This window comes from Macaca mulatta, chromosome 10, assembly GCF_049350105.2.
Source record: "Macaca mulatta isolate MMU2019108-1 chromosome 10, T2T-MMU8v2.0, whole genome shotgun sequence".
Lineage (NCBI taxonomy): Eukaryota > Metazoa > Chordata > Mammalia > Primates > Cercopithecidae > Macaca > Macaca mulatta.
Window position 1 is genome coordinate 1,176,314 of NC_133415.1, and position 20,419 is coordinate 1,196,732.

At 64.3% G+C, this 20,419-nt stretch overlaps 2 protein-coding genes across 5 annotated transcripts; both read left to right on the plus strand.

Moving 5' to 3' along the window:
- Positions 1-1,597: 1,597 nt before the first annotated feature.
- MAPK11 (mitogen-activated protein kinase 11) lies at positions 1,598-8,260 on the plus strand. The gene is made up of 12 exons (XM_001112524.5): positions 1,598-1,806; positions 4,054-4,183; positions 4,377-4,435; positions 4,522-4,633; positions 4,717-4,746; positions 4,829-4,876; positions 4,955-5,069; positions 5,391-5,462; positions 5,697-5,776; positions 6,306-6,384; positions 6,475-6,648; positions 6,946-8,260. Exons 1-12 carry the CDS (start codon positions 1,691-1,693, stop codon positions 7,023-7,025), a joined length of 1,095 nt encoding a protein of 364 aa, XP_001112524.1. The 5' UTR covers positions 1,598-1,690; the 3' UTR covers positions 7,026-8,260.
- A 1,898-nt stretch (positions 8,261-10,158) lies between these two features.
- MAPK12 (mitogen-activated protein kinase 12) lies at positions 10,159-19,869 on the plus strand. 4 transcript variants are annotated; one of them, XM_001112462.5, is made up of 12 exons: positions 10,159-10,566; positions 10,646-10,775; positions 13,846-13,904; positions 15,242-15,353; positions 15,472-15,501; positions 15,810-15,857; positions 16,337-16,451; positions 16,656-16,727; positions 17,064-17,143; positions 17,227-17,305; positions 17,388-17,561; positions 19,292-19,869. In XM_001112462.5, the coding sequence occupies exons 1-12, from the start codon at positions 10,442-10,444 to the stop codon at positions 19,369-19,371; spliced, it is 1,104 nt and encodes a 367-aa protein (XP_001112462.3). In that variant the 5' UTR covers positions 10,159-10,441; the 3' UTR covers positions 19,372-19,869. The 4 variants fall into 4 exon arrangements, with proteins under 4 accessions (XP_001112462.3, XP_001112396.4, XP_077805379.1 ...); XM_001112396.5 differs by having other exon boundaries at positions 10,170-10,566; positions 15,472-15,570; XM_077949253.1 differs by having other exon boundaries at positions 10,178-10,486; positions 15,472-15,570.
- Positions 19,870-20,419: the final 550 nt, after the last annotated feature.

Sequence of the window (20,419 nt, forward strand, 5' to 3'; positions counted from 1 at the left end):
GGGAGGATTGCGGGCGGGCGGCGCCTGGGGGTAGCCTGACACCTCCCCACCTCCATGTCCCCTACCCTAGGGGCGAGAACCGAGCCGCCCAGTCCCCCGGGAGGCGCAGGGGCGGGGCCGGTCGCTATGGGAACTCGATTCCCGCCCCGCCCGGCCGCGGTACAGACAAAGGCCGCTCCCCTCCCCCGGCGGCCGCGGCCGCGGTTCCCACAGCCCCGGGGCTGCGCTCCCGCCTCCTACTCCTTTAGCTGAAGCTCCATTAATTCCGCACAAAACCCAGCCTGGCCCAGTGAAAGGCGACCCGGGGCGGGGGCCCTCCGGGAGGCCACCGGTGTCCTCGCCCCAATCCAGCCCCAGCGAGGACAGAGGCCATCCCCGGGCCCGCGCCAGGCCCCAAGTCGGATGCCGGCTTCCACTGGGGAAACTGAGGCACGGGGCTTGGTCATGCAAAAGAGGCCGGAGCGGCTGGGACTGAGACCCGTTCCTTCGCCGCGGTGTGCATGGGTCCGTTGGCCAGGACCGCGCTGGCTGTTTTAATTTGGTTGCCGATATATAAAAATCAGATTTCATATTAAAACTCGGATTTTAATGTTTTAAAAAAGGAGTTATTTGGGCCACTGGGATCCTGATTTCTCACTTCGCTGGAGGGGGCCGCCCAGCCACGAAACCTCCCACCCACTGCTCTACCAGGGCGGAGGTCGGTGACCGGTGCTCCAGGAGGCAATGCTCCTCCGAGCCCTGGTCACTTTCCAGTGGGAATAAAAGTAGCTGTGCGGCCCCGGGCGCGGCACAGACGCCGAGAAGGAGTGGAGCGCTGCCCCCTTCCCCGCCGAGGCAACCCCCCGCGCCTGGCCGCCCGCGGGGCTGACTTCAAGGACCCTGCACCCAAAGGCGGCTCCTCGGACCTGGGATAGTCAGGGTGGGCTTCCTAGAAGTGGCAGCTAAGGAGGAGGAAAGGTTCTGGGCAGCAAAAAGGATCCGTTTGGGGCCGCTGTTTGTGGGTAGGAAGGCCCCGCGGTGACGCCGCTGTCCCTGGTCCTGACAGTCCAGCGGTCACACCTCTCCCAGAGGGGAGGTCAGGGCGAGCCGGGGCAGGAGGCCTGGAAGGTTCTCCGAGGCGCGCCGCAGACCAAGGCCTGCAGATCCTGCGTGAGAAAGCCAGGCCAGCCCTGTCCCAACGCCTTTCGGCTTATTTTCCTATCCAGTGCCGAGTCTTTGGGAGGTGCTATTCTTATTTCTGTCTTGATGAAAAATACTTCCCATGGTTCACCCAAGGCTTCTTCGGTTTTGACGGTTCTTCCTCGTTGGGGAGGGCGCCGCCGGGGTGGGGAAGCCCGGGTCGAGCCCAGACGCGGGCGCAAATCTGGAGAAGCGCGCGGCCCCCAGGAGGTGAGAGCTGGAGGGAGGTGTCCGCCCTTGGCGCCCCCCCGGGAAGGGGAGGGCTGGTTTCCGCTCCGCCGCCGCCTCCGAGGCGCAGGAAGCAGCGCATTTGTCTTCGGGAACCCCCCCACGCCCCAGCCACCCAGCCCGGGAAATCCGCCCGGGCCTCCCGGCCCCGCCCCGGAGCCCCGCCCCGCCCGCCGCCACCGCCTCCGCCGCCCTCCGCTCCGCTCCGCTCGGCTCGGGCTCGGCTCGGGCGCGGGCGCGGGGCGCGGGGCTGGCCCCGGGCGGAGCGGCGGCCGGTCCGGACATGTCGGGCCCTCGCGCCGGCTTCTACCGGCAGGAGCTGAACAAGACCGTGTGGGAGGTGCCGCAGCGGCTGCAGGGGCTGCGCCCGGTGGGCTCGGGCGCCTACGGCTCCGTCTGGTAGGGGCGGGGCACAGGGGGTGCTGGGTGGGGGCCGGGCCGGGCCGGAGAGCGCGTCCCCTCCTAGCCCGCGCGAGGTTCTCGGCGTGGGGAGGGGCCTCGCCCTGCCTCCGCCCCCGGGCGCCGCGCGGATCTGAGGAATGAATGGGGGGGCGGCGTAAAGAAACTTTCCAAGCAGACGCCGTTACCGGGAGGGAGGGGGTCCTCCAGCCTCGCCCGATTCGGACCGCCCCCCACCAGGCCTGAGGCCCGGGGGGTCACAGCCGACGTGAGGGTGGGTCTCACGCGACCGAGCCCCGAGCCACCCTGATGTCCGGGACCCTAAATGTCTGAGCACCCACTGAGTCGGGTCAGGCAGCCCCCTGGGTCTAGCGGATGCCCCTCCCCCGCCCGGGCTGGGGGCTATTGTCTGAAAAGGGAAGCCCCGCTCCCGGAAGCCAAGACCTCTCCCCCTGGGATGGCCTCAGGCTCCCCCTCAGATCACAAACCCCACTTAGGCCCTGGGGCCAGAGGACCTGGCCTGGGGCCCAGGAAGACGACAGAATCTGGGTGGGGGAGGGGGTCGAATGGGCCAAGGCCTCTGTTACCAGGGCAGCCAGGGTTGGAGGGGCTTAGGGTGAGGTGATTACCAAGAGTCCTAAGTTTCAGCTTCCATGTTGACTGGGAGGCCGATCATGGGTACAGGCTTTGAGAGGTGCAGCTGAGTCCTCACCACGGCCAATGCCCCTTAGCTGCTGCCCACTGGGGGGTCCTGGTGGGGCGTGAAGGCAGAGGCAGCCAGAGCAGGGCGTTGTCCCAGGCACTTGCAGGTTGGAAGTGGGATCTCTAGGCCCACCAGATTCAGAGCTCAGGAGCCAGCATCAGGGCTGGGGGGTCCCAGGGCAGGCTGTCTTCTGGCGTGGTCCCTAGCCATCCGTCAGAAGCTGCAGGTGGGTCATGCTAGCCATCATGCCAGCACAGATCTGTCTTCCTCTCTGAGACCTCAAGGGCAGGAAAACGGTCTGGGACAGTGTGGGAGTGGCCATAGGGAACTAGGGCGGGGCCTAGCTGGACTCTGGGAGTTGCTGAGGGGTGTCCGGTTCTCCGAGTGAGGCCTGGTCTCCCCCCCTTGCACCCCTGGCCCATTTTCTCAGTTCCACTGCCAAGGGTGCGGGCCGGGTGCCAATTTCCTGTCACCTGACCGCACAGATACAATTGGCCAAAAGAACCTGCTGCCCCATGTGCGGGGCCACTCGCCTCACCACCTCAGAAGCACCTTTCCCTGGTCGTAGGCTGGGAGCATGGCTGCCCCAGGCACCTCGACCTGGGCCCATGAGCATCCCAGACCCAGCGGGAACCGCCCCTGCTCCCCGTTGTGTGGGCATGGGGGGTGGCCACAGCCTCCACTTCCTCTGGGACAGGATCCCAAGAGACAGAAGTAGGAGGGAGAGAAGGGGCAAGAATCAGCGAGAGGGAACAGGCTGTGCAAAGGCCTTGCCTTTAGCAGGGCTGAGGGCAGTGGGACATGGGAGGGTGGGATGAGGGGTCACTGGCAAAGGGAGTGTGCGCTCAGGAAGCTGGTGCAGGGTAGAGGGTCTGGACCTCTGGGAAGTGGGGCTGGGCGAAGGGCTGTTCTGTGGGGCCAGCACACGCCCTCAGCTGTACATCACCTTCTGTCCAGGTTTTGTTCCAAATAATGATGCAATAAACACTCTGACCAACTTTCCCTCCGCATTTTGAACATTCGGAGGCACTGGGGGTCCAGGGGCTTTGAGGTGGCTCTAGAATCCCCCTCCATGAGCCTCCTGGGACCATGGGGTCTATGGGGCAGAGGGAGGCCGGTCTGCTGCAGGTGAATGCCAGTGGCTGTTTTCCTGCTGTGTTTTTCCACGCTGGGTGGGGGGCCTCTCCCCCAGCCTCGCTTTGAATGGGGGCCCCTGGTTGGGAGTGGGAATCAGTGGGGTCAGGGGACAGAGAATGTCCGGGACCTTGAGGGGCGAACACACGCATGGCGGTCCAGCCCCAGGGGCTCCTTCCCAGCAAGCACGGAGAGGGTAGGCCCGAGGCGGGAGGCCGAGCTGGGGCGGCGGGGCTGGGGCCGGGGCTGGGGCCGGGGCCGGGGCGGAAAAGCTCCACTGCCCCATCCCCACAGAGAAGCGGCGAGAGCGGCGCCGCCCGGGTCCACGCGCGTGCGGACGGGAGCGCGTGTGCGCGCGGGCGGCCGCCCTCGGACCCCTCCCGGCGCCGCCTCACTCGCCCGCCTTCCAGTTCGGCCTACGACGCGCGGCTGCGCCAGAAGGTGGCGGTGAAGAAGCTGTCGCGCCCCTTCCAGTCGCTGATCCACGCGCGCAGGACGTACCGGGAGCTGCGGCTGCTCAAGCACCTGAAGCACGAGAACGTGAGCCGGGGGCGGGCCGTGGGGGGAGGGCGCGTCCAGGGGCGGGGCCGCGGGCGCAGCCAATGGGTGGGTGAGCTCTGGCGATGGGGGCGTGGCCATAGGGGGCACGGCCTGGCCCTGCGGGGCAGGGCCCGGGGGGGTTGAACCACAGCCGGGGGTTCGCCGCCCGGCCCTGACGCCCCCTGCCACCCAGGTCATCGGGCTTCTGGACGTCTTCACGCCGGCCACGTCCATCGAGGACTTCAGCGAAGTGTGAGCGGCGGGGCGGGCGAGGCAGCGGGGAGCGCGTTCGCGGAGCGGCGGTGGGGCCCTGTCCTGACCCCCTGACCCCGCCCCAGGTACTTGGTGACCACCCTCATGGGTGCCGACCTGAACAACATCGTCAAGTGCCAGGCGCTGAGCGACGAGCACGTTCAGTTCCTGGTTTACCAACTGCTGCGCGGGCTAAAGGTAGGGCGCCCTGGGTTTCGCGGGTCCCCTCGCGGGGGGCGGGCGGGCCGGGCCTGGCGCTCACCACGATCCCCCTCCCGCAGTACATCCACTCGGCCGGGATCATCCACCGGGTAGGTGCGACCGCAGGGTGAGGGTCGGGTCCAGCAGGGCTCCGTCCCGGCCTCCTGTGCTCACGCTCCGCGTGACCTGCAGGACCTGAAGCCCAGCAACGTGGCTGTGAACGAGGACTGTGAGCTCAGGGTGAGGCCCGCGGGCAGGGATGGGCGGGGCGGTGGCGAAGCCCGTGAGGAGCTTGAGAACACCTCGTGGTCGCCCCAGATCCTGGACTTCGGGCTGGCGCGCCAGGCAGATGAGGAGATGACCGGCTACGTGGCCACGCGCTGGTACCGGGCACCTGAGATAATGCTAAACTGGATGCATTACAACCAGACAGGTGCAGGGGGAAGGCCTGGGGGGACGAAGGCCGAGGGCCTCGTCTGGCCCTGGACTGGTTCTGCATGCCAGGTCTTGGGGGGCGGGCAAGGTCCCCAAGAATGTGGGACCCACATTCAAAGGCAGCCCTTCAGAGGCCGCTAGAGCATGACGGGTGCTGGCCTCCTCTGGCCCTGCAGCTACAGGCCTCCCCCTGCCCAGGGGGGTTGGGTATGGCGGAGGAGGGGGTCTGCCCATCTCAGGGCCTGGATGTGACTGTGGGTCTCCTGGAGGAGGGACTTGGGGTGAGCACACTGATGGAGGCCCCCTCGCCCTCAAACAGTGGACATCTGGTCCGTGGGCTGCATCATGGCTGAGCTGCTCCAGGGCAAGGCCCTCTTCCCGGGAAGCGACTGTATCCTTGGCTCAGGTTGGGGAGCAGGGTCAAACAGGGCCCCTCTTGTAGGGTAGGGACCAGTGCTGGCCCCTTCTGGCGGGTCTTGCCTCTTCTGCCCCCCATGCCATGCTACTTTGGGCTGGCCATCCTCAGCTCTAGGAGAGCGGGCTCTGGGCAGCGCCCCAAAGTTCTGGGTCTGGGGGCCCAAGAGAGGTCCTTGGCTGGCCCGTGGGTGTTTCCTGAGTGATACAGACATTGACCAGCTGAAGCGCATCATGGAAGTGGTGGGCACACCCAGCCCCGAGGTTCTGGCAAAGATCTCCTCGGAACACGTGAGTTGGTGCCTGCCTCTGCTGGTCGAGTCCCAGGCTCTCTGCCTCTGCTGGTCGAGTCTGCCTCTCTGCTGGTCGAGTCTCCTCCCTCTGCTGGTCGAGTCCCAGGCTCTCTCGGGGAGAGGGTGGTGTGGAAATGTGGGGACAATATGGGGAACATGGGATGTGGTGGGATAGAGACTACGTCAGGTGCCAATCCCTGCAGGGGAAACAGGAGAAGGGGGAAGATGTTCCTGACACCAGGGACAGTGAGTGCAAAACCATGACCCCAGCAAGCAGTGCCTGGCCAGGGCAGTGGGGTTGGGCTGGGTGGAGGGAGTGTACTTGGACCCAGCTCCTGCAGGCGTTAGGGGCCAAGTGAGGAGCTAGTCACCGGACCCTATGTGGAGAGAGTCACTGGTCTGCCTGTGCCCTTGTCCTAGCCTGTTGGAGTGAATTGAGTCTGGGGGCTTGCCAAGAGAAGCCCCAGTTTGGGGCCAGGGAGGCAGAGAGTGAGCAGCCTCCCCAGGTGTTCTCGTGTGCCCTCCAGGCCCGGACATACATCCAGTCCCTGCCCCCCATGCCCCAGAAGGACCTGAGCAGCATCTTCCATGGAGCCAACCCCCTGGGTGAGGACTGCCCTGGGGCTAGACTGGGCTCCATATCTGGCCCTGGATACAGAGCTGACCCTCTCCTCCCTGCCACTGGCTCCCCTGCAGCCATAGACCTCCTTGGAAGGATGCTGGTGCTGGACAGTGACCAGAGGGTCAGTGCTGCCGAGGCATTGGCCCACGCCTACTTCAGCCAGTACCATGACCCTGAGGATGAGCCAGAGGCCGAGCCGTATGATGAGAGCGTTGAGGCTAAGGAGCGCACGCTGGAGGAGTGGAAGGGTGGGCATGGCAGTGGCTGTGGGTGGGTCCAGGGGCCTGCAGGCTCCATTTCCCCAGAGGCAGGAAATGCCCCGGTTCCTCTCCAGACTGGTCAGGTGTGGAAGGGCGTTCGGGTGTCCAGCACAGGCTGGGGGTGGGTGGGGTTGGGGAGTGGCACAGGGCAGGTTCTGGCTCCCAGACTCTGCTGAGGCTGCTGTCACAGGGTGGTGGGCCTGGGCTAGGTGGCAGGTGCCAGACAAGCAGGTGGGGGGCTGGACTGTGGGAGGCACAGGCTCACCCTTTCCCTTCACCTCCTAGAGCTCACCTACCAGGAAGTCCTCAGCTTCAAGCCCCCAGAGCCACCGAAGCCGCCTGGCAGCCTGGAGATTGAGCAGTGAGGTGCCGCCCAGCAGCCCCTAAGAGCTCGTGGAGGGGCTTGGGCCTGCACCCTTCCACAGCTGGTCCGATTTCCTCAAGAGGCACCTCCCACATTCCTATGGTCACTGACTCCTGGCCTAGGACCCCTCGCCTTCAGGATAATCTACACACATGTATGCATGCACAAACATGTGTGTACATGTGCTTGCCATGTGTAGGAGTCTGGGCACAAGTGTCCCTGGGCCTACCTTGGTCCTCCTGCTCCCTTCTGGCTACTGCGCTCTCCATTGGGACCTGACTGTGGGGTCCTGGATGCCAAAAGGGCACCCCTGCGGAGTTCCCCTGTCTGTCCCAGGCTGACCCATTGGGGAGCATCAACCTTGGGGTCTCTTCTGTCCCAGGGCTCTCTGGAGGACACGCTGGGGCCGGGACCCTGGGAGACTCAAAGGGAGAGGTCTCAGTGGTTAGAGCTGCTCAGCCTGGAAGTAGGGGGCTGTCCTGGTCAGTGCTGAGACCCACAGGTCTAAGAGGAGTGGCAGAGCCAGTGTGCCACCAGGCTGGGCACGGACAACCACCAGGTGTCAAATGAGAAAAGCTGCCTGGAGCCTTGTGTTCACCCGTGGGTGTGTGTGGGCACATGTGGATGAGCGTGCACTCCTCGTGTTCATATGTCAGGGCACATGTGATATGGTGCATGTGAATCTGTGGGCGCCTAAGGGCCAGCAGCCATGCCTGGCAAGAAGCTGGCGCTGGGGCGGGCGTGCTGTTGCCTTCCCTCTCCTCAGTTCCTGATGCTGTGAGGGGTGTTTCAGACTGGGGGCTCCAGTGGGCGAAAGGGCAGCCACATGAGCGCCAGCACGGGCTTTCTCCTCGGATATGTGACCCGCAGCAGGCTCCTGAGGCTGGGGGTGACTGGGTGGTTTGGCCTTGAGGACGCTAAGGCAGGCAGCACACGCGGGTGTGGACTTGGACTCGAACACTTGTGCGCCGCACCCTGGCCCGCTCTCTACCTCTGCCCACCGTTGTGGCCCTGCAGCCGGAGATCTGAGGTGCTCTGGTCTGCGTGTCATTCCTCTTTCCTTGTCCCAGGATGGAGCTGATCCAGTAACCTCGGAGACGGGACCCTGCCCAGAGCTGAGTTGGGGGTATGGCTCTGCCCTGGAAAGGGGGTGACCTCTTGCCTCGAGGGGCCCAGGGAAGCCTGGGTGTCAAGTGCCTGCACCAGGGGTGCACAATAAAGGGGGTTATCTCGCTCGGTTCATATCCAAAGGCCACTCCAGGCCCTGCTGCCCCCGCCATCCCCACTGCTGGGCATGGGGGGAGTGTCTGGGTCACTCTGCATCACTCACCTCTAGCTGGCCAGATCCCTCAGGCCCCCAGTCAGACCAGTGGCCATCTTCTGGCACCCTCCCTGCTCCCTGGAGGGTCTGAGCCCAGGGGGACCAGGGGAGGACACGGCTGATGGGTGGGCTCTGAGGGCACAGGGTGGGACGGCCACCCAGATGGTGACCCCAGCTGCCCTGTGGGGATGTACTGGGCAGGCTTGGCTTTGGGCCAAGATCCAGACACCACCTCCCTACCCCTCAGTGGTCAGGGAAGCTGGCTGGGGGGGAGTTGGGTGTCAAGGGAGCAAGGGTCTGCCCATCCCTGGGTGGGGGCTGGGTGGGCTAGGGAAAATAGCTTTCCTTTCCTTCCTGGTGAAGGAAAAAGAGGCCACTTTAACCCAGAGAATGTGTGTGCTGGTCCCGTTCCCACTATGCTCTGCAGCTTACGTGTGGGGGAGGGGCCAGACCATTTGGGGTCAGGCAGTGTCTCTAGGGGCCAGGGACAGTCTGTGCCCTTGCTTGGGTCTTGGGTAGGGGTGGAAACTGTCTGGGAGTTGGGGGCCCTCCTGGGGCCTCATCAGTGTAGTGGTCAGTCCTGGGGGAAGTCCAGTGTTGGCGGTTGGGGGTGGGAGCAGAATGGGGACACAGCCCCCCCTCAGAAGCCTGGTCTGTGCGGGGCCTTCTGGACCCCTGAGCTCCACCACGGGGAGTTAAGGGGGACAGCAGTGGCAGCTGGGCTTCCTGAAAGAGGTAGATGGAGTGCCACAGGCAGCCCAGGGCACAAAGGGTGCAGGCCACAGGCAGCTGTGGTTTGGGCAGCCCCGGGCTGCCCCTGCTCACTGGGCACGAGCTGATGAATGCCACGGAACACAGCCCAAAGCCCAGGTGTAAAGCTCCTCCCGCCCTTGAGCGGCTGAGCTGCTGATTCATGGCCGGAGGGCGGGGCAGAGGGCCCTAGCGATCCTGTTACCCACCAGCCCAGTGGGCTCCCGGGGTGCACCCACATCCCTCCTCAGACCCAGGTTTCTGGACTGCGGTGGGGGTGTCAGGGTGGGGCTTCGCCCACCAGAGCATCTGGTCTAGGATGGGGCCAGACATATGGGAGGATAATGCCCACACAGAGGGGTCAGGCTGAGGGCCCCAGCAGGTCCCCATCCCTGCTGGAGACAGTGCAGCCACCCTCAGCCTGGGTTTTGCAGGACAGGACAGGCAGGGATGGGACGGGCAGGGGCACCAGCACTTGCAACACTTGCAGCAGTCACCCCGCAGATGGGGGGAGCAGGGGGAGGAGTTGGGTGTCCAAAAGGGCCCTCGGGGACCTATGGGACTGAGAGGCCCGGGGTCAGTGGCCACAGGGGTGGGGTTGGGGATGCAGCCTGAGGATTTTGGGAGACAGACCCCTCCGTGTAGAAAGAGGGATACAGGCAAGACAGGTGCAGATGGACCCCCCATTCGGGGATGGATGGATCAGGCGCAGAGGTAGGGCATCCTTGGGGGTGGCGTGGGAAGTTGACTCTAGGTACACAGGGCTCAGCCCAACTTGGGACTGCCGATAGAAGTCAGCGCTCAGGCTGTCAAGGATGGGCCCTGCGCCCTGGAACCATGGGCAGTCAGGACTGGAGCCCAGGGTCTCAGCAGGAGCTCCCCACTCCCCCGGCTCCACCCCCAGAGCGGGGCAGTTCAGCCAAAGGGGAGAGGCTGACAGGGGTATCTCCGCGCCGCGTCCGGCCCTAGGTCGGAACAAAGCTGCGGGGCGGCGCTCCCCTCCCCCTGCGCTTCCCCCCAGGCTCCGGCCCTCCCCCGGCGGCGGCCGCCTCGGGTTTCCGGAGGGGCCGGAGGGCGGGCGAGGGCGTCACGTGCGCGCCGCCCGCGGGCCGGTTGGTCCCCGGGCGGGGGAGGGGCCGTGCGCTGCCTGGGTCGGGGTCGGGCCAGGGTCGGCACCTGGGACATCCCCGAGGGAAGGGCCGGGAACAGGAGCGTCCCAGCGGCGGGCGGGCGAGCAGCGCGGAGTCGGCCCGGGGCGCACGCCGAGGAAGCCCCGCCGATCCCAGGTCCCCGGTCCTGGGGCACCGCCCGCGGGCTCTGCGGGGTGGGCGGCTCCCGGGCCTGCCATGAGCTCTCCGCCGCCTGCCCGCAGTGGCTTTTACCGCCAGGAGGTGACTAAGACGGCCTGGGAGGTGCGCGCCGTGTACCGGGACCTGCAGCCCGTGGGCTCGGGCGCCTATGGCGCGGTGTGGTGAGCGCGGGGCGGCCGGCGGGGCGGGCGGGGCCTGCGCGGGGTGCCCGGCCTTCCCGCTAAGCGGTCCGCCCCGCAGCTCGGCCGTGGACAGCCGCACCGGCGCTAAGGTGGCCATCAAGAAGCTGTACCGGCCCTTCCAGTCGGAGCTGTTCGCCAAGCGCGCCTACCGCGAGCTGCGCCTGCTCAAGCACATGCGCCACGAGAACGTGAGTCGCGCGACCCCGCTCCGGGAAGGCGCCCCGGCCTCGGCTGGGTTCGGCTGGGCTGGGTCCCTCCACCCGGCAACCCCTTCCCCAGGCAACCTGCTGTGGGGCGGGGCGGGGGTCGGGCCGTGGGCCCCCAGGGGAGAAGGAGAGCAAGGAGACGACTCCCCCAAGGGCCATTCCCCCTCCTCTGCCAGGCCCGGGAAAGAGCCCCTTGACTTGGCGTCTCAGCCAGGCCCTGGTCAGGGGACACGACTTGGCCAGGCCCAGGGGATCCTCCAGGTCTCACGCCAAACCCTGCCCCCAGCCAGGAAGCCCGCGGTGAGAGGATGCTCCCGGCAGGAGGATTTTCCTGGAAGGGGCACCTTCTCTTTCCCATCCGGGCCCCTCTCCAGCCCCTCTGTGGAGCCCACTTTGTTGCTGTCCATCTCCCGAGTCTTCCGACCCGGTGGAGGGGGAGGAGGGGGGCGCCAGAACGTAGGGAGTATGGTGAACCCTGGGGGTGAGTGAAGGGTTCAGGGAGCTGCTGTTTGGGGGGCACTGGGCGTGGTGGTCATCTCACAGACACCCTCCCTTTCGTTGTGGGGGCCCATCCTTTCCAGTCCTGCCTGTGAGATGCCATGCACAGCTGCCCTGGGCCTCTCCCACGGAGTGGCTGGCTGCGAAGAGCCGGACTTCTCTGCCAGGGGCCCTCTGGTTTCTGGACACAGTCCCACTTGTCCACTGCCCCCCATGTCACTCCTGCCCTGCCCCTGGTCTGGGCCCAGCCTGAAGGCAGGTGGCCTGGGCGCCCGGACCCTAGCTCCAGTGTGAGATGCTCTGGACCCTCCTGGGTCATCCGAGCCACCGGTGCCCTGGGAGAATGAGTCCCTGCGTCCACCAGCAAACCACCCGCCCCCTGGTTCCTGGCCACCGCCACTCTCTCAGCCCCTTGGGTGGGTCCTTTTCTCTGAGGCTTCCCATAGCCCACCCTGACCCCAGCTCACCACCCCGGGCCCTGTGAAATCTGTTTGCGGTGGACACCAACCTTGCCCCCACCTCGACACCCCCGTCACACCCGGCCCTGCCCCCACCTTGCCACCACTGCACTCCCCCATCCCGCCCGTCACACCGAGACCTTGCCCCAGGACTGTAGCCTTCCCCTCGGCCCCCTGCCCCCACCCACCCACTCACTCACCTGCTTGGGCCTTGCCCCATCCAGCCAAGTGCTCTGGGGCTTTTCTTTCTTCTTTTTTTTTTTCTTTTGAGATGGAGTTTCGCTCTTGTTGCCCAGGCTGGAGTGCAATGGCATGATCTCGGCTCACCACAACCTTTGCCTCCTGGGTTCAAGTGATTCTCCTGCCTCAGCCTCCTGAGTAGCTGGGATTACAGGTCCATGCCACCATGCCTGGCTAATGCTTTGTATTTTTAGTAGAGACGGTGTTTCATTATTTTGGGCAGACTGGTCTCAAACCCCTGACCTCGAGTGATCCGCCTGCCTCGGCCTCCCAAAGTGCTGAGATTACAGGCCTGAACCACCGCGCCCGTCCACTGGGGCTTCTCTTTTTTGAGATGGGGTCTCCCTCTGTCGCCCAGGCTGGAGTGCAATGGCGCGATCTGTGACCTCCACCTCCTGGGTTCACACAATTCTCCTGCCTCAGCCTCTCTAGTAGCTGTGACTCTAGGCACCCACCACCACACCCGGCTAACTTTTTGTATTTTTAGTAGAGACAGAGTTTCACTATGTTGGCCAGGCTGGTCTTGAACTCCTGACCTCGTGATCCGCCTGCCTTCGCCTCCCAAATTGCTGGGAGTGCAGCCGTGACCCACCGCGCTGGGCTTTTCTTTAGCCACCGCCCTGCTGTCCTGGGGTCCCCGCTGTGCCTGGGGGTCCACCCCCTGGGCTCCCGGCCTGCAGCTGAGGCTCCTTCCCTGGAACCCCATCTTCCTGGAAGACTGAAGCTCTGTGAGGCCACATGCCTTGCTCAGCGGGGGAGGAGGCTCTGCCACAGGCCCCAGTCCTGCCATCCCCATGCCACCTCCCTCTCCAGGCCAGCCCCCACACCACAGAGGCCAAGCCAAGTCCTATGGCCCCTAGCCCACAGGACCCTGCTTTCCATCTTCTGCCAAAGCGCTCTCCTGGGCACCCTCCAGCTGTCGTGTCCACAGACCCCACTGTTCCCAGGCCTCCCTGGACGGGCCTCTGTTCCTTCTCCTCCTCCCTCCACATTCTTGCCCATGGCTCTGGCAGAGCTGTCCTTCCAGTTTAGGTCCATTCTTGCTTCACTCTGGCCAGTCCCTACACCACGGCCAGCAGGACGCGTTTAGCATCACACCCATTTAAATCCTTCCCTGTCTCTTGGGATCAAAGCCAAACTTTCACCTGGTGTGTGCTGCCCTGCCGGCTCCCTCTGGCCTCTCCTCAGCCCCTCCCTGGCCTGGGCCTTGGCCACCTGGCCTCCCTCCCTGTGTTCCTCAAACTCTCCCAAGTGTTCTCCCTCTTGCCTTGGCCACTCTGCATGTGCCCTCTGCCGGGTGTCCCGCAGCCCACATGTCTACCTGCCCCTCCATCCTTGGCTGTGCAGAACTTCTCCGGGCCTCCCTGGGACCCTGTCACCCCAAAATGCTGAGGCAGCAGTTATCACATGACCTGTCCACTGTCCATCTCCCCAACCAGGGGTGCTGTGGGGACCAGGTCTGGCGGGTCATGGTGCTGTCCACCTGGGCCTCACCAGCAGAGGCCTGGCCTCTCCTCATAGCACTATCCCTTCCCTGGGTGTCAGTCTGCTTGGTTGGGGAGAAGAGGGGAGAAAGGGGCAAGTGGTAGGAGCCCTTTGGATGGTTCAGAGCCAGCCCAGACTCCGGGTTGCCCTTCCCCCAGAAGATCCCGGCTGTCACCATCCAAAAATAACCTGTCTGTGGGTATGTGTGCCAGGGCTGGGCCACGCTGCCAGTGGGCAGAGCCAGGCCCTTTGGACAGTGGGGCATGACGACAGCTGCAGAGGGGGTTTCCTGCCCAGAGGGCTGTGCCACTCTTGGGGGGGGCCCCAGCCCGTGTCCTCCGCTGCACTCTCAACCCTACCTGGCCCCCCAGGTGATTGGGCTGCTGGATGTGTTCACTCCTGATGAGACCCTGGATGACTTCACAGACTTGTGAGTGCCGACCTGGGCTGGCTGCTGGGCACAAGGGGTGGTGGGCAGCTCTGGGCACTGGCTTCAGGTTCCAGGTTGGCATGGGGTTCTCTTCCTGTAGCCTGAGTGGGGGATGCACACTGCCAACCCCCCCCATACTACTCTGCCCCACACCCTCCCCCACATGGTCCTGGGACCCACAGCTGGGCAGAGCTGGGGCTGCTGCCTCCCTTCACGCCTGGCACCTGGGCTCTCCGGCACCGGAGGTGTGAACCTTGGACCTGACCATTAGTTAACAGGAAGGTCCCGTGCTCGGGACCCTGGCACCAAGTGTGTGGCCGGTAACTGGAGCTGCTGACCTTTCCCAGCAGGTGGGGGAGAAGCGGTAGGGAGGACCCACCCTGCCCTTGCCCTGCAGCCGACCACCCCGGGACTCACACCTTGTCGGCCAAGAGTGAAGGGCCAGGCTGAGGAAGGCCTGGAGAGGGTAGCAGATGTCTCCCGCCTGACTTGCAGAGGTCAAGGACCCACGCTGGCCTCAGTGGCCTCTGGGGAGGTGCTAAATACCATTCTCCTGTGTCCGTCTCCACCGGCTCAGCCAGCCCCTCTGACCCAGATGCCTTGCCTTGCCCCCATCGCCCCCAGGCACCTCCCTCATCTCTGGCACAAAGTTCCGAGGTTGAATCCTGACTGCCTCCCTCCCCTGCCTGTGAAGACTCGAGCCCTGCAGCCTCAGCCCCAGCCTGGCACGCAGGGCGCTTTAGCAGAGGGTTCAAAAACCCCAAAGGGAGGCCGGGGCGGTGGCTCAAGCCTGTAATCCCAGCACTTTGGGAGGCCGAGACGGGCGGATCACGAGGTCAGGAGATCGAGACCATCCTGGCTAACACGGTGAAACCCCGTCTCTACTAAAAAATACAAAAAACTAGCCAGGCGAGGTGGTGGGCGCCTGTAGTCCCAGGCTGAGGCTGAGGCAGGAGAATGGCATGAACTCGGGAGGCGGAGCTTGCAGTGAGCTGAGATCCAGCCACTGCACTCCAGCCTGGGGGACAGAGCTAGACTCCATCTCAAAAAAAGCAAAAACAAAAACCCCAAAGGGCAGCCTCCTGCCTGTCTGACAGTCCTCAGAGTGGGAGGGAGGTGTGAGCGTTGCTGGCAGTGACAGTTGGGGCAGGATGGAGCCTGGCACTGCAAGGTGGGGTTGTGAGGATGCCGAGGCTAGTGGAGACGGGTGCTGCAGGGTAACCTTCCCGGGGCCACCTGCTGGATCCCGGATGGGTCTGAGCCTGGGCCTGCTGGGTAGGCCTCTGGGATGCAGAGGCTGGCTCTGCCCACTGATGGTGCTCCGGCCCCTCCCACAGTTACCTGGTGATGCCATTCATGGGCACCGACCTGGGCAAGCTCATGAAACATGAGAAGCTGGGCGAGGACCGGATCCAGTTCCTCGTGTACCAGATGCTGAAGGGGCTGAGGGTATGGCCCCAGGGGAGGCTGCAGGGAGGCAGGCAGGGCCTCGGGGCTGGGCAGAGGAGGGCCCTGTGGCTCTGAGGCCCTGGTACGCTGAAACCTGCCGAATCTTCTGTCCCCGCAGTATATCCATGCTGCCGGCATCATCCACAGAGTGAGTCCTGGTGGAGGAGCCACCCATCAGCCCTCCCCCAGCGCAATCCCCCGCCTCCACGTCCTACCTGTGAGGGTCTGACAGGGTCTGGGGGGGCTGACGGGGTCTGGGGGTGCTGAGCCACGCCTCAGGCACAGCCCCTGGTGGGAGCCTGCCTGGATGCCCAGGTACCTGGGTCTGTCCTTGAAGGGCTGCAGGGAGCAAGGGGGCCAGGTCTGGTGGCCCCATTTTTAGGTGCCACCCAGGCTCTTGGCTGTGTCCATGCTCGGGAGGGTGGGGCACAGTGGCCACCTTTCCTCTGTCCCCAGGACCTGAAGCCTGGCAACCTGGCTGTGAACGAAGACTGTGAGCTGAAGGTGTGTGCCGCCTGGCAGGGGCCCCTCCGGATCTGCCCACCAATCCACCTGTCAGGCCTGGGCAGGGGGCCAAGGCCCCAGGCTCTGGGCAGTGGCTGAGGAGCTGGTGGGTGGGTGAGCCCCAGGAGGCAGTGGTATGCCACATGCCATACCTGCAGCGGGTGAGGGTGGGAGGCGCCCCCAGGCCCCTGCCTGGTCCAGGACAGGGCTGAGGCTTTGGTGGGCAGCAGGTGACAGCAGGGAGAGGGGAGCCCCAGGGCCCCTGCTCCATCCCAAGGGCAGCTGGGCTCGGTGCACTGGCCAAAGGGAGGAGCTTGCACAGTTTGGGGTCTGAGGGCTTGGCCTCAAGTCCTCAAAGGTTGTCAGGAGGCCCCAGCTTGGGGCTTCGAGTCCAACCCCGCTGGGGTCTCCTGGACCATGGGTGGCCTGTCCGCTCCTTGGGAGTCCCCTAGAACCCACCTCCCCGATTCTTCCCGCAGATCCTGGACTTTGGCCTGGCCAGGCAGGCAGACAGCGAGATGACTGGCTATGTGGTGACCCGGTGGTACCGGGCACCCGAGGTCATCTTGAATTGGATGCGCTACACGCAGACGGGTGAGAAGCTGCCTAGAGATTTGGGCCTCTCGGGCTGCTCCATCTGCTTCTCTACTTCTTCACTGAGAGCCCTGTGGTGGCTGCTCCCCAGGGAGGCTGTTGAGCTGGGGTGGGAGCCGGGTGGGTGGGCTGTGTCTGTGTTTCCTCCCTCCCCATCTCATCCCGTCCCCCTGCCCACGGGGCTGACCATGGCTTTTATCTCAGTGGACATCTGGTCTGTGGGGTGCATCATGGCGGAGATGATCACAGGCAAGACGCTGTTCAAAGGCAGCGACCGTATCCTCCAGCAGCACCAGGGGCGGGTGGGGATGGCTCCTGCCCAGGTGGGGGGTTCTGGGGGGGTGGGGATGGCTCCTGCCCAGGTGGGGGGTTCTGGGGTTGGGGATGGCTCCTGCCCAGGTGGGGGGTTCTGGGGGTTGAGGATGGCTCCTGCCCAGGTGGGGGGTTCTGGGGTTGGGGATGGCTCCTGCCCAGATGGGGGGTTCTGAGGGGGTGGGGATGGCTCCTGCGCAGGTGGGGGGTTCTGGGGGTTGGGGATGGCTCCTGCCCAGGTGGGGGCAGTGAGGGCCCTGATCTCTGGCCCCCCGAGCTGTGCTCCTGACCTCAGTGCAGACCTGGACCAGCTGAAGGAGATCATGAAAGTGACAGGGACGCCTCCAGCTGAGTTTGTGCAGCGGCTGCAGAGTGATGAGGTCAGTGGTGAGTGGGGAGCTGGGTGGGGGTGGGGGCGGACCCGGGCCTCGGTGTTGGCCCCTCACCCTTTCTTTCCACATAGGCCAAGAACTACATGAAGGGCCTCCCTGAGTTGGAGAAGAAGGATTTTGCCTCCATCCTGACCAATGCAAGCCCTCTAGGTAGGGCTGGCTAGTGTGGGGGCCACCAGGTGCTGGAGTGTGGGGCTTCCCGCAGTCTGGCCTGACGCACCTTCCCCCGCAGCTGTGAACCTCCTGGAGAAGATGCTGGTGCTGGATGCGGAGCAGCGGGTGACGGCAGCCGAGGCACTGGCCCATCCCTACTTCGAGTCCCTGCACGACACGGAAGATGAGCCCCAGGTCCAGAAGTATGACGACTCCTTTGATGACGTGGACCGCACGCTGGATGAATGGAAGCGTGAGCTGGGGGCTCCGGGCAGGGCCTGTGTGGACCCGAGTTGGGGGCTCTGGGCAGGGCCTGTGTGGACCTGTGAGTGGGGGGGCTCTGGGCAGGGCCTGTGTGGACCCGTGGGTGGCGGGCTTCGGGCAGGGCCTGTGTGGACCCTGTGGGCCCTGTGCAGGTAGCCAGGCTCCGAGTCCTAAATCCCCGTCCCTGGGATGCAGGTCAGGTGAGGAGAATGGGAGGTCAGAGGGCAGCATGGGGCCGCGTGGCCTGGTGGAAATGACCTCTGGCTGGAGCTGAAAGATGAAAGGAGGGTGTTCCTGGCAGGCTCAGCACAGAGGCTGGCACAGAAGGAGCCGGGAACGGTGAAGGGCAGCTGTGAGTCCGGGCAGCAGGGCCCACTGAGCCCCTCCTGGCCCCAGACCTGCTGCCCTTCCGCCATGTCCAGGCCAGAGACCCGGGCCACCGTGCCACCCTCACCATGTCCATTTGTCCCTAAGGCCTCTCTCCTCACATCTCGTGAATCTGTCCTTGCCTCTCCTTGCCCCAGGTGTTTTTTTTTTTTTTTGAGACAGTCTCGCTCTGTTGCTCAGGCTGGAGTGTGGTGGCATGATCTTGGCTCATTGCAAGCTCCGCCTCCCGGGTTCACGCCATTCTCCTGCCTTAGCCTCCCGAGTAGCTGGGACTACAGGTGCCCGCCACCACGCTCGGCTAACTTTTTGTAATTTTAGTAGAAATAGGGTTTCACCGTGTTAGCCAGGATGGTCTTGATCTCCTGACCCCATGATCCGCCCACCTCGGCCTCTCAAAGTGCTGGGATTATAGGCGTGAGCCACCGCGCCCGGCCCTCTCTTTGGTCCATTTTAGGATCCTTCCCATCTGGACAAGACATGTATGTCTTATATACGCAAGATAGTCCCCAGGGCCTCACCTGTCTCCCCCAGCCCCCCTGAGCAGTCCAGACCCCAACCCTAACTACTAGGGTCCATCATCCCCTATACCAGGGGCTATCCCCTCATCTTGGAGGGCTGGCCAAGGCCTGTGCAGCCTCAGGCTGAACTCAGGGAAGCCTCCCCAGCTCCCACAGCTATGCTGTGGCCTGAGGCTATGCTGGACCTGGCTTCATTTTTGCTCCAGAATGGCAGGCTGTGTCTTCTTCATGGCTGCATGACCAACCTGTGGTGGGGGTGCCCGGGGACAGCAGGTGGACACTGGGAGCAGTGCCGTGTTTCAGGCCCTGTCCTGGCTCTGCCTTGGGCGCAGGGCCTTGGTCCTCCACACTGGCTGGGTGGGGCTGGATGGACTGAGATTCTTCACCTGTGCTCCTTAGGGCCACGGGTCCCTGGGTGCCTGCAGCAGGGCCTCCACCCTTCGCTGTGTGTGCTTAGTTGTGTGCTTATGAGTTTGGCTTTGATTAAAGGTTTCTCCTGCTAAAAAGATAACTTGAAAACCATGGGCCATAGGATCCTCTCTGTAGTCTCCACCCACACAACTGTAGCTGGGGCCTCAGCTCTTAGGACAGACCGTGGTGGACACGTGGCCAAGCCCTGGCCACCTCCCCTTTCCCTGGAAAATCCGGATCTAGAGCAATGGCCTCTTCACACAAACCTTCTCTCAGTAGTTTGGACCACATTAGGATTAGAGAAGGGCCCCACGAGGCACCGCCAGGCGTGTCTGTGAGTGACACCCCAGGATGGAAGGCAAAGGCTGACCCTGGTTTCTGTTGTGCCCCCCGCCCCCGCCAGGTGTTACTTACAAAGAGGTGCTCAGCTTCAAGCCTCCCCGGCAGCTGGGAGCCAGGGTCTCCAAGGAGACGGCTCTGTGAAGATCTCTGAGCTCCAGGGTGGTAGTGAGGACCACCTTCACCTTCCACCTGAGAGGGGACCCTCGTTGCCACCTTGACCTTGGCTGGGGCTTGCATCCCAAGGCATCCGTCGGAGCAGACCCCTGGGTTCCATGGACCCTCCTCCCCATGCCCCTGCCTCTGCTCTCGGGTGCCCATCCTGGAGGAGCACCTGAACTTTCTGGACAGGACCTCTGGCCGACCTGGGGATGGCCTCTGATGCCTGGAGCCGGGGCCCCCTTGCCCGGTGCCCTCAGAAACCTCGGAGCTGGTGGGGCTCCAGGTCAGGCCCTGGCCTCTGAGCCCTGCCTGCTCTGGGCCATGCGGAGGAAGAACAGAGGGTGGGCGCAGGGCACCAACTCAGGGACATCCCTTCTCCTGGGCGACGTCACTGGACCTTCCTGCACCCCTGCCTGGAATGTAAATCAGCTGTGTGGCGCCCACGTGGCTGGAATGAAATAGACCCTTTTGTAGCTCCCTGCTCTGGCTGTGCGTCCTCATGCTGCGACCTGTCTTAAGGCCTCCAAGCCCTTGGCCTGCATGTAGAGGAGGCTGGCCTGATAGCTCAGACCCTCAGAGCCAGCTGGGGGGCCTGAGCATCCCATCTCTCCCAGGCCACAAAGCTGGTGCCCACTTCCCCAGACCTGTGCCAGTGAGCTTCGAACCCCCACATTAGGGCTTGGCCCCCTCCCCTTTTACAGGGTGACCTTCTGCTAATGGCTTAGAGTCTAAGCCACTGTGTGTGGATCCTGAAGCCAGACCCAGGGGCAGGGCCTGATGGGGAGAAATGTTAGGATCTACCCTAGCTCTCTGCACCCTCCAAGGCCAGCAGGTCCCTGGGGGGAGGGGGCACACTGAACACCTTGAGACCCCTCTGGCCCCTGTGGTGGAGTGGTGAGCACAGAGGGCTGGGTTTTGTTTTTGATCAAACCTCTAGTCCCTACCTACTACCGTGTTCCAGTGGTATCTTCATGCCCAGGCCGCCCTCTGCAGGCCACTCGGTGTTTCCAAGGGTGGCGGCTGGACCACA